At 35.2% G+C, this 16,329-nt stretch overlaps 1 protein-coding gene across 1 annotated transcript in view; it reads left to right on the top strand.

Annotated features, from left to right (window-relative positions):
• SLIT2 (slit guidance ligand 2) overlaps window positions 1-16,329 on the top strand; it is a 259,493-nt gene that overhangs the window by 180,479 nt on the left and 62,685 nt on the right. The window contains exons 10-15 of the mRNA XM_057365074.1: window positions 3,567-3,638; window positions 4,242-4,313; window positions 4,850-4,921; window positions 6,766-6,909; window positions 7,040-7,203; window positions 11,602-11,752. Of these exons, the coding sequence (XP_057221057.1) occupies window positions 3,567-3,638; window positions 4,242-4,313; window positions 4,850-4,921; window positions 6,766-6,909; window positions 7,040-7,203; window positions 11,602-11,752 (675 nt within the window). The remainder of the gene's footprint in view (window positions 1-3,566; window positions 3,639-4,241; window positions 4,314-4,849; window positions 4,922-6,765; window positions 6,910-7,039; window positions 7,204-11,601; window positions 11,753-16,329) is intronic.

Below are 16,329 nucleotides of genomic sequence, written 5' to 3'. Positions count from 1 at the left end.
TGCTACTAAAATTGACTKTGACTTTTGAAAAAGAAACCACCAAGGCACTGTTTATGATACGTAGATGTTCATTTATAGGAAAGAATGACTTCTGGGATGACTTTGAAAGGGGTTGTTGTGAACAAAATTTAATAMAAATTTCATGGAAAAATACTGACAYGTTTTTTGTTCATTGRTGATATAATGCTACTTCTGGCCAAGTCATTTGCAAGCACTTAATGGCTGACTTTTTCAGTAATAGATAACTACAATCCATCTATTCCAGAACTAAAAATATTTAATATAGGGCATTAATATAAAGGGGTTTTTAATTACTGTGGGTTTTATCAGTAGAATGCAAATTTATTTTAGATATTAGTCTGTCTGTACTTTGTGACTCTGGAATATATCTAATTAGATTTTCTCTGGAATAGTTGATGCCAATTTACAGTCTGTGAAATGCAGCTGATTCTATGAAGATAAAGCAGAAAATTAGAGGATAACAAAGCTTGAAAATGTGTATTTGATTTACTTTCTTTATAGACAAAATGGGATATAAAGGATTTTTCTTCTGTATTTATATAATCTTATTCCTCCTTTCTTATGTTAATCTCATTTTCTAAAATGTGATGTGTTTCAGTGCCTACACTTCAGCGTGACTTATGAAAAGACATACTTAGATGATCCTACTATAACAAATCCTTTATCCAGAAGAGCTTGTATATATATCCCAGCACTGCACAGTCTGTCTACTAGACTATAAATGTTTCACGAAAAGAAAACGTTAGTTAAAGTTGACATGGAGTTCATTTTCACATCCACCAGTGAATTGGTGTTAGAACTCCTAGAAAATTAGCTCTCAGAAATACACTGTAGCAGGACTTCTTCAGGTTTTGGTCCCATGTAATTTGCAGACAAATGGGACAGCATTAAATTAAATCTGCTATTCCACCTTCTCATACAAAAAGGCCTACGTGGATCCTGTAAGGTACTTCAGTTTGTAAAATTAATACATATTTTTAATTAAGAGAGTAAACTGTAAAATACATTGTGTCTTAATTTAATGCTAGACCTCAAGTTACATGCCTTATCCTGCCTAGTTAAGACCACTGTAGTTTAAAGATACGTGAATGTAGAGTGGAACCCCTGCAGCACGAGGTTACAAATCTCTACATCATGGGCTAATAAGCAGCTTTAATAAATGAGGCTTCTGATAGCCTCATGTGGGAGCCTGGCTACTGCAATATCTCTTTCCCATATACACAGAGACAGACATTTTTTTCCCACAGTCTCTCTCTCTAGCAACCCAAGACCTCCTCTGTATTTTGGTCTAATCCTTCCTTGCCCTTTTCATGCCCACCCTGCTCCTTTCCAGCCSTCTGTTATATGCCCTGCGTGTTTCCCTGTGCAGGATATTCTTTGCCTGGTGGCCAGAGCTCCACATCTGATAAATGCCAGGTGAGGCTCTCCCTGGTGTTTAGGTGGTTGGTTGCTGCCCAATAGAGTGTGTAACAGGAATGGATGGATGGCAACCATGCTCTTTGTGGCTGAGTTAGTTTGGCTTCTCAGCTCCTTACAATTGCTAAAATGAGGAAGTTTTATTATTTGGAGGTTTTTGCTCTCCCTGATTTAGCCACCTGACTAGAAATCTATTTAGATGAGAAGCATGCCTAATCTTCATTTTCTGGGAAAACTAAGATAAAAATGTAATGTAAGGATAGAAAATACTTGTCTTGGCCTAACTCAGTACTGTCCTTTAACCTCAGCAAGTTTTTACTTATTCAGATGTTTGCATTCTGCCTCTAGCCAAGTGTACAGGAGAGCAGTGACCTTGTTGCTTTGTATCCTGGTCTGAACCTTCCTGTTCTGATGCTAAATGTGTTTATGGGTCCAAAAGGCTCAGCCAGGGTAAAGAGTTTGAATGAGCATCAGGTTCATGGAAAAGGTTTTCAGTCTTGTGCCATGGGATYGAAATATCAGTGTTTAAAATATACCTGAAATCTATAGCAAGGTCACAGTATGTTCCTAAAACAGATGAGATGAAGTGAGAATTTCTCTGTGTCTGGAAGATTTTTCTGGAGCTTTTGTTTTTTTCCCTTGGGCTCATGATAAGCCATTCAACAACAAATTCAGCTAAGTTAAAGTATGATCTGACTAAAGAGATTTTAAGTATTAAATATATAAATATTTCTATCTGAACATGGGTTTATGAAGGCAGAAAAAGAGCTTCAGTTCAGCTGTATCATGATCTCTTGAGAAACTTTGCAAAAAGAAACCATTYCTCTTAGAATATTTTATTGGAAAAGTTTACTCAAAATATATATTGGTTTATTAGTTACACTGCACACAGAGACTCATGTCTCAATCAGAACAAAAATGAAACAGAAGACAGTTAATAGGAAAAGAGTAAAAGGAAAAAAATAGGCCAGTATTTCTGCATCTAGATTTTAAAAGTCTCTTTCACCTTGAATTGTGAGGSAATGTCCTTGTAATTTAGAATAATGCAGTAAACTTACAGGTTTTTGATTAATTTTATTAAATAGATTTTGGCACTGTCTTTATGTGCATAAATAGGGTTGATACTGTGCACGAAAGAGGGAAGTAGCTTATTAGATAAGCATGGTATGTACTTTGACTAATCCTGCCTTTTCCTGGAGTACTTTTTGCTATAATGGTTTCTTACCTTATGTATACACAGCAGAAATTTTCACTGCCATAACCATGATATAGTGGGGTACGTGGAGAAGCAGTTTCTGTTTTAAATGTGCTCATTTCTGACTCTGTTTTGACTTGTTGGCACTTGGGCCATAGGTCTGTGTCTGCATTGATTTCCCATATGCAAATCTCTGCAAGTTCAAAAACTTCTTGGATAATGGTTTCCATCAGTAAATTCACTCTTTACAATATGAGAGTTTTCACTTACAGTCACTATACATACAAAGCAAGTGTGGSCAGTAACATTAGACCCAAGTTGAGATTAAAATACTTGTTTAAAGAAGTTAGAAGTGTGGCTATACAATTCTAGCATTGTATCTTAAAGAAAATATTTCATGTACTGTATCTAAAGAAATTGTGTGCGTCTTTGAAAACATGGCAGTTGCCTTATTGCAGGTAACAATAAATGTTATTTGTTCTGTAGGAGCATTCCTCTCCCCTTTCCCATAGTTTGCATATTTCAATTATCTCATGGAAGTCTTTAGGCATTTCTAAATAGMAATTACTATGCAAATTGCTATATGTGAATAATATTTTGGATGTAAATTAAGACTAATTCAAGATCAAAATTTTTTATGACAATTCTACCTTAAATTTTAGAAGAATCTTGTATGCTGTAACAAAAAGTTTTCTTTAAATGTAAAATCAAGATTGGGTTTTAATTTACAACTCTATTGTCTATAAGTTAAAAGGTTTGGCAGATTTTTTTTTCCTTCTTCTTTTTTTCTGTAATGAAAGAAATAAAGATGATGCTGAAAAGGAAAGAAAAAGTAGCCTTCTTTGTTGAAATCTGTCTCTCCAAGTTTCTTATGGCTTTAGACCCTTGTTTGGCTTGGGGGTTGTRTTTTTATGTTGTTGCTGTTCTTTTGCAGACGGTTGGAACAAAATTCAATCAAGGTCATACCTCCTGGAGCTTTCTCCCCCTATAAAAAGCTTCGAAGAATGTACGTAACCAGTAACTTACATTTATTTTCAGATGTATATACAAATCAAGATAAAAAACAAGTCAAGATGGCACAAGGGAGCTGCTCAAGTGTGAGCACTTAAGAAAGTTTGACTGCCACAAGGTAAACTGATACGGCAGCCTGATTGTTGAGACCATACATCATGTTTGTCATATTTATAACAATTGGGTTTTTACCAAATACTGAAATTGTTGAATATAGTACTGCATAGAAGCAGCTACTGTAGGGAAAATTGTAGGGAAAAAGAGAATGAGGATAATTTCAGATTATTTTTGAGGCTGTWTAGCACTGTGATCATAGCAAGCAGAGAATCCTTAAAAAAAAAGTACTTATGCAATTAGGGAAAATAAATACTTTATCTTTTTTCTTTTTCAAGCATTTCAAAGGCCTATTTTTGACCATGCATTTTGTTTCAGTGTATTGGCAATTTCAGTGGTTTCATAATAAAGTTCTTTGGCAATGTCTCATGTCAATATTTTAATTTCTCTCTCCCATCCATGCTTAATTCTAATCACATATTATCTTAAAGTTCATTATTTTGAAAATACTTGAACTAATTGTATCAAATTTTGTTTGTTTCAGTGACCTGAGCAATAACCAGATCTCTGAAGCAGCTCCAGATGCTTTCCAGGGCTTACGTTCACTCAATTCACTGTAGGTATCCGTTTGACCTGTAAACAGAAGCAAATTTCTCATATTCTTACAGTGAAATTATTTGGCCTTTTGGCTCCCTGCAAAATTTTTCAATAAATTCAATCAGTTCTGAAAGTTGTAAAAATAATTTCWGAATGATAGTGATAATTGAATATTCTTTCACAGCTGGACACTAATAATGTATGGGGGAGGTTTATAAATACATTTATGGCAAGGAGTTGAACAAAACCAAACGTGTCCTTTATTCCCCAGTTAGTTGTTGTTACAAACAGCAGAGCCACTTAGCCAGGTCCCTTGGTGAGCCTGTAATCAGTGAGGTGCTTATTCTTCAGAAAGCTCTTTGGGCTACACACCTTTTGGGAAAAYGTGTGATCCTGCTGCCTCACAGGAACACAAGGATATTGCAAGTATCAAGTGGTTGTCATTAAATTCCTTTSAGGAAAATGGGAATTTCTCTATTTTTGAAGTCAAAATACCATAACATGTGCCTTTGCCTTTCATAAAGGTARCTTTGTTTGCTTTGTTTCCTGGTACAGAGTCCTCTATGGCAATAAAATCACAGAACTTCCAAAGGGTCTATTTGAAGGACTCTTTTCTCTGCAATTGCTGTGAGTATTTTTTTAAATATATTCTATTTTGGGACCATTCAAAAGGGTTAACATGATGAGAGATTTATGCCAGAAGAACTGGCTAGAAATCCCATATGTAAGATCAAAGTACAGTAAAACCAATTTATGCTAAAGCCAAAAGAGTCAGGACTGTTGTAGGCCAGTCTGCCATTCATCCACAAATGTGATCATATCAGCTAATGGCTCTGACTAAAATGATTAAAATAAAGATATTCTCCAGTATGGAATTTTTAAGAATAAAATCCATAAAGATATGATACCTTCTAAACAGCAAATAGCATGCATAAAGTGTGGGAGTCATAGCAGGAATATTTGTGTGTTTTAAGGAGAAAATATATAGTGGGAATGCTATGCAATTGCATTTCTGGTTGTACCCATGAAAGAGCAGTATTGCACCACAGTTTTATTGATGACTTTTAAAGTTTTCAGACACTCTGTACAYTTCTTTAACTCTGTGAACTCCAGCTGCTGCTTCGTTTAACACTTTGGAAATTGTAACCTTTTAAATCATTACTCTTTACATTTTATACTGGAATAAAGAATTTCATGGTGATATGTTTATCAAATATTTTCAATATTTAGCAGAAGAGGCTGTGCAAAAGAAATGTGTTAAATAGACCATAAAACAACAGTGATGGTTTTGGAAGAAATTGTCCCAGAGTAACTGACTTGTTGAGTTAGAGTCCTCTTGAAGAATTTAAAATTTCTTCACACATGTTTAGAATTATCTGATGTCCAGACTTCACCACGAAGTAGTTGGCAAAATATATATTATTAACAAGTAATTGTTAATAATTAATTAACAAGATGGCAAAACAGTAAATATATACAAAGAAAATGCAAGTTCTAGCACCACCTAGAGGTTTGCATTTTGATTTATTTCAGTCACAAAAACAGTATAGTAGTGGGCAGGGTATGCTTTCCTGTTGTCCTGTAAAGATGTTTTATTACTAAAACGTATTTCAGATCTGTTAAAAAAAAAAAAAGTAAGAGAAGTTTCTGAACTCTCAATTATGTATTAAAAAATGTTCGTAGATTAATACACCTTGTATMGATAGATAGTACATTTAAGTAAATTTCTACTTGTGTGGCACAACTATCAGAGCRTTAGTTTCAAATTCACCATTTCATTCCATTTCTGGTTCAAAATGGAATGAAATAAAACATACTTGGTTATAAAAGTKCATTTAATTGAATGACTTGTTTCTTTTTTCTCTTCAAATGGAGTTGGTTTAGATTGGCTTGTTTGTTTTAACACTAAAAGTCTGGGAGGTACAGGGAAGAAAAGGTTCCCTTTGAAGATACAGAGGAAAAAGGATCCAAGACAGATTTGGATATASTCCATGCCACCAGTTTTTACTACAACTCTGTTAATGTGGCAGCATGCTGATTAGTAACATATAATTAAAAGTGCCACTGCACATCTCTTCCAGCTAATGAACACAGTGTTCAGTTCCTTTTTTGTTTGTTTATTTATTTGGCAAAAGAAACTAGTTTTCCTTGAATATACTTGATTTTTTTGGCTTGTTCCTTTGCACAGTACACAAATACCACACAGAAATTCAACAAGCATATACAAGAAATGCAATTTTAGCTGAATAAATGTACGCATTTCAGCTCTAAGGTTCAAATATGTAGGAATATGTATCACCTAAATAAGATATTTCAATTCACTGAAATTCCTTATGTCACTGTCAATTATTATTTGTTACTACATCTCTTGTTCTAGTTGCAAAGGTGCACAAAGAATTGCCTGTGAAAATTGCTGAAGCTGCAGCATGGAGCAGTTTCTTTCAACTTTATAATTGTCTTCCATTAAACAGATTATTGAATGCCAACAAGATCAATTGTCTGCGAGTTGATGCCTTTCAAGATCTGCACAACTTGAATCTTCTTTCTTTGTATGACAACAAGCTTCAGACCATTGCAAAAGGCACCTTCTCACCCCTCCGTGCCATTCAGACCTTGTACGTATGTCCTTGTTTATGGTTTTCTCAAGTGTGACTTCGTATTCTACAATGCAGAAAAAGCTCTGGGTACTGCTGAGACCAAAGGGARATAATGTGCAATATTACTGCTTTTTTTTCTCCATGAAAGGCATTTGGCTCAGAACCCATTTATCTGTGACTGCCATCTGAAGTGGCTGGCGGATTATCTTCACACAAACCCCATTGAGACCAGTGGTGCCCGTTGCACCAGCCCCCGCCGTCTGGCAAACAAAAGGATCGGCCAGATCAAAAGCAAGAAATTCCGCTGCTCAGGTAATTTTCTTAGTTCAGCTACTATTTTTCTTTTATTGGCAAAAAAAATAGTGGTTATAGAAGTTTTAATGAAGGCAGCTGTCTCTCTACAGAATTATTAAACATCAGAGAATTTTTTTTTTTTTTAGTTCTTTGAATAGAGGGAAATCTGGGAAGTAATAGAGCATTGGATCATGGAACATTACTGTAGTTAGCACATTTGGCACTATTTCTGAGTAGCATTAAATCTAACAAAATAAATGTAATATATAAAACTTCAGAATGAAATGCTAAAGTTATTCACTACAAGTATCACCAACATAAATCATTTTGTAAAATTTCCACAGGGCTCTGGAATATGTGAAAGATCTAAAGATTTCTAAGCTAAATATGGAAACATGACATATTCCTTTTATACAGGGAGCTTGCCTCATACTGAAATTTACTGTTTTCTTTTTCTAATCTTATTCCATTTCCTACTTACATTTCTTTAAATCCTAACTTTTGTCATATGGTATCCAGCTGTTCCAGGTGCATTTCAYATTTTACAGTTTATTCAGTCTCAAGTGCAAATACCAGATGAAAACTGTTTTGTTATCCATGTTCCGGATACATTTATGACTATTCACACTTTGTTGTTTATCAGCTCTCTTTGTGAATACACATTTTTTCACTAAATTATCTCTAGTTAACTGCAGTCCATATTTAATCTAATAAAACTCATTCTTTGCTTGCTGACATTCAGGTGCATCTTCTATTTTTTTTTTCTCTTTATTTAGCTAAAGAACAGTATTTCATTCCAGGTAGGTTTGGCTCTGCAGTAAGATTGACTAACTGCAGATATTCTCTCCCTTTCCCCCCAAAAGCAAAGTTTGTTATAGCTTTTARGAAACTGATGCATGTGTACTAACATTAGTCAATACCTGTAGCTAAATACAGTTTTCCTTTGTAGAATACTAGTAATTCTGTTTTCTGAATATAAGGGCTTAGCATGCAGCTCTGTTTACCTTTTTCTGTCTYACAGATTTGCACACAACCTACCAAAATTATACCTATACTTAAATAATTTGAAAGGTTGCACCTGCTAGTTCACATTTTAACTGACACTTCCACTTACCTTGTACCTTGCCTTTCTGCTGCTACTGTTTTTAAAATGTGGCTCCTGAGCTGCTTTTAAACACAGGAAACCATGCTGCCGTCAAAGAGCTAGCRCACCTTTAAAAAACCAAACATTCTTCAAATGAACATTCTTTTGCCTTGCTTTTATGCTCTATGCTGGCTGCATCTACTGCTTGCTCACCCTTCTTTTGTTTAGGAAATCACAGTGGAATGCTTGGAAAAGAAAGCTGATATTCTTAATTAGAGGCATTCTGTGGTCACATGCATACAGTGAATCAGAAATGCTTTCCATTAAAGAAAATGAGACTTTAAAGTTGGGGTGAAATACCAATTTACTCCCTGCTTTATGCTACAGTAAGTCTGTGATATTTTTGCAAAAGATTTACTGGTGTTGGTCCTAGCTCTTTGAAATATGGATCTTTCTTTATTTTACCTTGCTTGTCAGTGTGTACACTGTTTTCTTAATAGAAAAAAAAATATTCACTCACATTATTTTCATAACGCATTATCAATAACAAAATAAACAATGGAATAATGCATCTATTGATGAATTACAGTACATGATTTGCAATCAGGGTTTTCTGCAATAGTTTAATATCTGGGAAAATATCTGTAGTAATTGATTAGGACACCAGTGCACTAACTCTTTCGAGTACTACAGGTAKATCATCATTCTGCTGTTGTCTTAGCTGTTGTCTCTTCAGCTGGTGTGTTTAACAGCTTTTCTCCAAGTGCTGTGTAATGTAACTCTTAAATTTGCAGCAGTCATGTGGAGTTTTCCATGCCCTTATACCAGTACGTTGGTTTGAATATGAAGAAAAGACAAATGAAATAAAAAACAAGGCAGCAATTTGTCAGCACTGGCATCCGGGAAAAYGTGTTTTAAAGCAGCATAAAACAGGGGGATTCAATTTCACAAGCCTGTAGTACCACTCAGTTCCTTAATGTGTAGAACAGCTGTATTCCTGCCACAGAGTGACTTCTACTCAACCTTGCCAGCACAACTTTTGCCTCTGAGTTAGACGTGTTTTCTTGCCAGAAAATGTCTTCACAGCCTGGTTATAATACGGCCACACAGGCAGTTTAGGCTTATTTATGCACCTTTTAAAATATGCTATTCAGGGTGGGGTCAGGGGTGGGGAAGAAAAAAGAAGAAGAAAAATAATTTAATTAAACAAAAAGTGCTATATACATGCTTCTTGAAATGCAGGTTCTGTGCTTTCTCTTTCTATCAGGTTGTCAGGGAGATGCTACCTAAAAATATTTTAATTGTTGAAGGCATTGTCCCTGAATATATTAATTGTTTAAACTGCTTACAATGATKCACTCTGGATGCAGGAGGAAAAAAGAAACATATTTTTAGACTGGTTTACTGAGTATTTAAAAGTGCTAAAAGCACTTCTTTATGCTTAAGTGGATACTATAAAATAATCCTAATGTTTCTTTAAACACTTAAATATTTTTAATACTTGTTTTAAATATTTTTGGATAATATTTMAATTTTGGATACTATAATTTTTAAATAATTTTAACAAATTATTTTGTTTTTGGAGATGGTGCTCTGCAGACACTATGAAGTCTTAGTAAACTTTCATTATAGTAATTTGGAAGACTAAAGGCTTGCAAGTATTAAATCATTTATTTATAWGCTAGTTCATGGAAATACTCTATAGTAGTTTCATCATATGTATTACTAAGAATTTACAAGTTCTAGATCACATAATATGTAATAGCATTGGGGTTTTTCTCCCCTCTGGTGAGCAGTCTGTTTCTCCTATATTTGTTTGGTTTATTAAGGATTTAAGTGGCATAGCATGGATATTGGACTCGATCCTTGAGGGTCTTTTCCAACTCAGAATATTCTGTAACTCCTATATATGTCAAGGCAGCAGCTTTTAAAGAACKCATTCGAAATAGTGAAGAATAATTCATGGGAGGCATGAACATCATCCTATATGAAATCTGTAATAAACCTGTCCTATCTTCATTTTAAAATGCCACTTATAATGAATTATTCTTTCTCTCTTCTGAAGGCAGTGGCCCTAGCACCATCTTCTAATCAAACTAAATTTAAGTAGAGAACATCAGAGCTTAGTTCATGTTTTTGTCTTAATTGGGATTACTCTGTCTTTCTTTCCTTCTTGGCTATCTTTACTTTTGCAGGAGTTCACCATTTTGGCTGTAAGTAAAGTTCAGTGTCTGAGCTAAATCACAGTGTACCTCCCAGCCCTGATGCACCTTCTAAAGTCTCAGTCTTTTCACCTTTGTCCAAGAAGAACCCACAGGTCCTTTCGGCTTTTCTTTGTTTTCTTTGTCACCCACCCTCAGTTCCTTACTGGATGTTTTTTCCTGATATGTTTAGGATGTTTTCTTTGACTGACTCTGGGAAATGGTGGAGGAAACTTTCAATGTGGTTCTTTTTTTTTTTTTTTCTTTTTATTTATATATATATATATTGTATTATTATTTAATCTGTGACAGTGATACTGTTACTGTGGCACTGGACATTCACTAATAAGAATGCCATGTCACGTAAGCAAGTATTAAACATCAAATACTTCTGTAACTTATACCTACTCCTTCCTCTTTTCCCTTGCTCTTACCCTTGGCCTAATGGATGCAGTTTTGATAATGTAGCGAGATTTTCTGTTGTGCTTGATCTAACCATGTGGTTGTGAGGTATGAGTAAAACATGGTTCTGTCAAGCACCATGGAACGTCACGCAGCTTTCTACAGCATGGCAAGCTGCTGAGGCTTAAGTCAGGATCACACATTTTTCAAATTAAAGCTGTAAACAGGGCTTTCAATCTTATGTGTTGAGATGATGTGGAGTATCAGGACTATTAAAAAAAAAATCACAGAGGTTAATGAAGTCCAGTCAACAATACAAATTTGTAACCAGAGAAAGAGAAAAGGTGGCATTCAGGATCTATTTATTCTTGATACTGAGAAAGAAAACAAATTCTAAAACAAACAGTGGCATTTGTGTGATTAGCTAACAAACAAGGCTAGATTGGCTGACAACATAATCAGCAGAAAGTACAGCTGTGAAAAGCTCAAGTTAATGTTATCCTGCCATGTGAAGTTGGTCTCAGTTTCTTTTTCCAGCATATCTTAAGTCCCTATATTTAACCCTCTCTTGAAGCCCTCRTGTCTGTTCAGTATCACAAAGTTTATCATGCATTTCCCAAGTTGCCCACCCGTTATCTGCACTGCAGATGTCTTTTCAACCTTCTCACAAGAAGCAAATCTTATACTTTATTAACTTAGTATATGTGTTTTGACTTGAATCCTCTGCAGGCACTGAAGAYTACAGATCCAAATTAAGTGGAGACTGCTTTGCAGATTTGGCTTGCCCTGAGAAATGTCGCTGTGAAGGGACCACAGTGGACTGCTCCAATCAGAAACTCAACAAAATTCCTGATCACATCCCCCAGTATACAGCAGAGCTGTAAGTTGAACCCATAATAAAGCATTATTTACTTATGGAAAAACTAACTAAAATTGTAAAATATAAAACCACAACTTTACTTTTTTTGAACTGCAAAAATTAAAAGTAACCTCTGTAGTGCACTTCAAAGGATTAAATATTTATAAAAATCATTCATGCATTATTTCAATACCAGGTAGCCTTAAACCCATGACAAATATATAAGGTAACTATTCTATGTTTCTAGTTCTACAGGACCTGAGCAATCCACTTGGGTTTTTTGAAAGGTGGTGGGGTTTATTTTGCATTTTACTACAGGAGAAAGTAGGACATCCAGYAACCAGAGGGATCTGTCTTAAAAAAGTGCTACTTAGATGTTTAAACAGAGCTGATTCTTCTTATGCAGAGCACACGTTTGTCCGGCTTGAGACCGGGGAAGATAAGGCAAACAGGACAGAGTTGGGTTAAGATGAGATAATAATATAATAAATAGAGATGGGCAGAGAACTACTTGTGATTATTACTTGCTTAATAAGTGCCATATGGGAATGATTTGTAGGCATTACCACTGGAGTGGTCTTCAAGGAAGGAGTGAAAGATAAAATTAAGACAGCTTTACAAGGCTTCCCCATGTGCAAAGAATAGTATGAAAGGGAATGCAGAGRTGGTTGAAGAGTTGGCAGAAAGGTAGATGAAAGTGGCTGTCATTGCAGAGCAAAGGCAGAAGGAAATAGCTGGTTTTCCTAGGAGGTTCAGTTTAAAGAGCAAGGCAAAACGTTGAGGGACAAAAAGAGGAACTTTGATTTATATAGTAAAGATGTGAAGACAAGAGTGTTGTGATCAAGTTGTCACCCACAGCGGTGAGAGGAVCAACAGGATGGCACATCTCTTAAAAGAGCAGCCTACAGCTGGCATCAAAGCAACAGTATGGCAAGGAGGTAGGAAATAATGAGACGACTGTTAAGTATTTGAATGTCTGAACAGGAAAAGGGATTTAAAACCGAAATAGTTTACAAACACAGATGGAGGCTTTTGTCTGGGTCTAAGCTGGGAGAAGGAGTTGAACTTAGCACTTGTTTGGGCTGGCGTAGAGTTAATTTTCTTCRTAATTAGTATGGATTTATGATTTGGATTTGTGCTGAATACRAAGTTGATAATAAAGAGATRTTTTYGTTATTGCTGAGCAGGGCTTWTKCAGAGCCAAGGCCTTTTCTGCTTTTGTGCTGCCACACCAGAGAGGAGGTTTTGCATGCATGGGAGGGTGGGAGGAGACMCAACCAGGGAAGGTGACCCAAACTGATCCAAAGCCTATTCCAGATCATTTGACATATGCTCTGGATATAAAGGGGAGGAAGAGGGGACACTTGGAGCAATACATTTGTCATCCCAGGTCACTGTTACATGTGACAGGCCCTGCTCTCCTGGGGATTGCTGAGCACCTCCCTGCTCATGGGAAGCAGTGAATTCCTTGTTTTGCTTTGCCTGTGTGCATGACTTTTTCTTTTCCTATTGAACTGTCTTTATCTCTACCCATGAGTTTTCCAGYTTTTACCCTTCTGATTTCTCCTGATCCTGATGGAGGTGGAGTGAGCAAGTGGCCGTGTTGAACGTGGTGTCTTGCTGGGTTTAAACCACAACATGTTCTTGTTACAAATATGAAAATTACAATCAGAGAAAAAGAATYGATGCAGTCCTGGGTGAAGGGAGATAGATTTCAGTGGAGAAAGAAATTTTATGTTGTCAAAATAAAAATKAAATAAAATTGCTTTAATTTAAAAATAAAAGCTGATGGAATAGGTAGCAGGTTAAAGTGTGGGAGGAGATCATAAAGTATAAATGATAGTTACTGAACCAAGAGATGAGAAATGGAGTTGTTGAAGTGATAAATGTGCATTGCCTTGATTTTTAGAAGGAATCATGTTTAATTGTCTGTTCTCTGAAGAAATAATATTGTTAATTTAGAAATTTAATTGTTTTTCATATTMATTTTTTACATGTGAAAGACAAACTGTTAGGTGTTTTCTTTCTATAATTATTGTTCCTGTTAAATTCAGAGGGAACAATTAAATAATCAAGCTTCATCTACTGTATATCCTAAACACTCAAATTTCAGTAAAAAAAAAATATTTTTTTACTGTTTGGTAACAGCACTTCTTGCAGAAAATATCCAGTCTTGTTTGATGGTGTTAGTGGATTAAAAAATCCTCCATAACCCTGATGCGGTTATAGAAGTTAATTATTTCCTTCCACTTACGTTAATTTTTTTTTAAATGGGAACTTTTAGTTTGAGATGGAATCTACCTCTCTTCAGTTTCCATCATTGATTCCTTTATATTTTTTGCCATTGAAGAGTCCTTGTCTTTATAGCACTTTATCCAAGTAAAATGGTATTAACTGGGACAAAGTAATTTTTCAACCTTTTCCTTGATAGGCTGGTACAGATTGTTCTTCAARTCATTTGCTGTAATAAAGATTTCAACAGTCTTGCAAATACTCTAGAGAGGGTAGAGAAATTACTTCTTAATTTTTTTTTACTTCTTCTAAAAATCCATTTTCTCTAGCCAAATMCACTTGTTTGCCATTTGCCTCACTGATGCAAAAGTTACAGCTCTTTCTCTTGTTTCCTCCTTTTATTCCTGGTCTTTGATGCACTGTGTTTGTTGTTCATCTTGAGACATCCCAGTGTAGTTCTTTGATTTTCAGTTCACAATATTTACAGGCTTGTATGAGAATAGCAGCTAATTAGCCTTTTTTTTACCCACATGGTATGATAGAATAATACTTATTGSAGTCAAATTACAGTGATGCTGATATAGGTGATGAGGACTTTGACCAGTTTCTTCAGGGTGATGTTTGGAGCTAAATCTCAGCTTGGCAATGAAGATCAAAAGTAAGGAACAAGTGTCCAAAAGSAGGCAAAATGGTGAGGGGCCTTGAAGGGAAGCCGTGTGAGGAGCAGCTGAGGTCACTTGATCTGTTCAGCCTGGAGGAGATTGAGGGCAGACCTCAGTGCAGTCCAGAACTTCCTCAAGAGGAGAAGAGGAGGAGCAGGCACTGATCTCTTGTCCATGGTGACCAGTGACAGGGCCAGGAGCTAGACCCTATGATCTTTGTGGGTCTCTTTCAACTCAGCATATTCTGTGATTCTCTGAAAAAAAGTGTCCATTGTGTAGATTGCAACAGTCATAATATCACAGGAAAAAAAAAAACCTATTTCTTCAAAGTAGCTGTTTTCTTAAAAAAAACCAAAAATATTGTTCAAGGCAGATACTTACTWGTAAAAGTTAAAAAATTATAACTAAACCAACTAACTGTTGTTCAAACTTTCCATTTTGTCACTTGCTCACRGTCTTCTAGAAAAACAGTGAAAGATCTGTCTTATCTGCCAGAAAATTATTTGATATAAAGTACAACTCTAATTGCATCCCAGGAAAAAATACTTTTCATGTAGCTTCCTAATATATAGGAAAATTCAGGAAGCATTTCAGAAATCGCTCAAATGAAAATCCCCAGAAAAAATGCTTAATAAAACATAATTTCAGTCTTATAAATGGATTTTTACACTGATATTACAGTAGATGATAAAGTAACAAGAAAGCTTTGGAAAGCATGAATATAACTGCAGTATATAGCCTTCCAGGAAGGTTCAGCTATTTTCAAAAACATGCAATGTCTTAGCCACTGTGTTACTAAAGCAGAAAAAAGCATCAAATAATCCAGACAATGTGTGGGCATCATCATCAAATGCTTCTGTTTACTTTTTTGTTTTGAGAATGGTATTTCAGTACTTTCAATAAACCAGGCTAAAAGAATTTTAAGATAATTTTCTTGATCCAGTTTCCTTACCAGTGAAGAGCACTGGGCTCAAAAAAMTAATACTAAAATCCAGAATGGAGATCCCATCGCATCTGTAAACTTTCCAGTCATCTGTAATAACTTTGATTCCATTGTGTGTGGACTAATTTAAATAAAATRTAATTAAAATAAAAAATAAAATTCTACATATTAAATTAAATAGAGCTATTTAGCACAGGAAATACAAGATTGAGGAATAACCAGCAAGTAGGCCAAAATAAAAGGCTAAGGTTATCATACACATTAAAGATGAAAGAGTGCTACTGGGCACTCATGCAAATTTCATTTCAGGATATATATGTAGGAATGTGGCATGTAAATTGCATTAAATAATGATTGTACTGCACATAGCAGTAGTAAAATACCAGCTGGAATACTGTGCTAAAGGCTGCACTTTTTAAGATGGATATAATTCCTCAAAAAAATTCAAGGAGAACAAGAATTATGAAAAAAGGAGACTGGAAGTGTTGAAGACATTTGTGTGAAAGAAATTTGAGGGAGAGAAAACAAATTACTTTTARTAGGTAAAAAATTGTTGCAAAGAATAAATGATCAAGTTKTTTGCCTTTTTCAATGGGGTTMGAAATGCTTGCAGTAGAGCAAATAAGTATTATTAGAATCAGTAAATGTTTTCATTATCRAGTCATTCTTCTAGATAGTAAAGCACTTGTAAAGTATTTGAAGATGTCAGCATTTATAGAATGGTCAGTGCTTGTGTTGTTGATAATAGAGTAAAGAAAAGG

This window comes from Malurus melanocephalus, unplaced genomic scaffold (assembly GCF_030028575.1).
Source record: "Malurus melanocephalus ecotype Western Australia unplaced genomic scaffold, MMel_1.1 scaffold_47, whole genome shotgun sequence".
NCBI classification, from domain to species: Eukaryota; Metazoa; Chordata; class Aves; order Passeriformes; family Maluridae; genus Malurus; species Malurus melanocephalus.
This window is presented reverse-complemented; position numbering and strand designations above follow the sequence as displayed.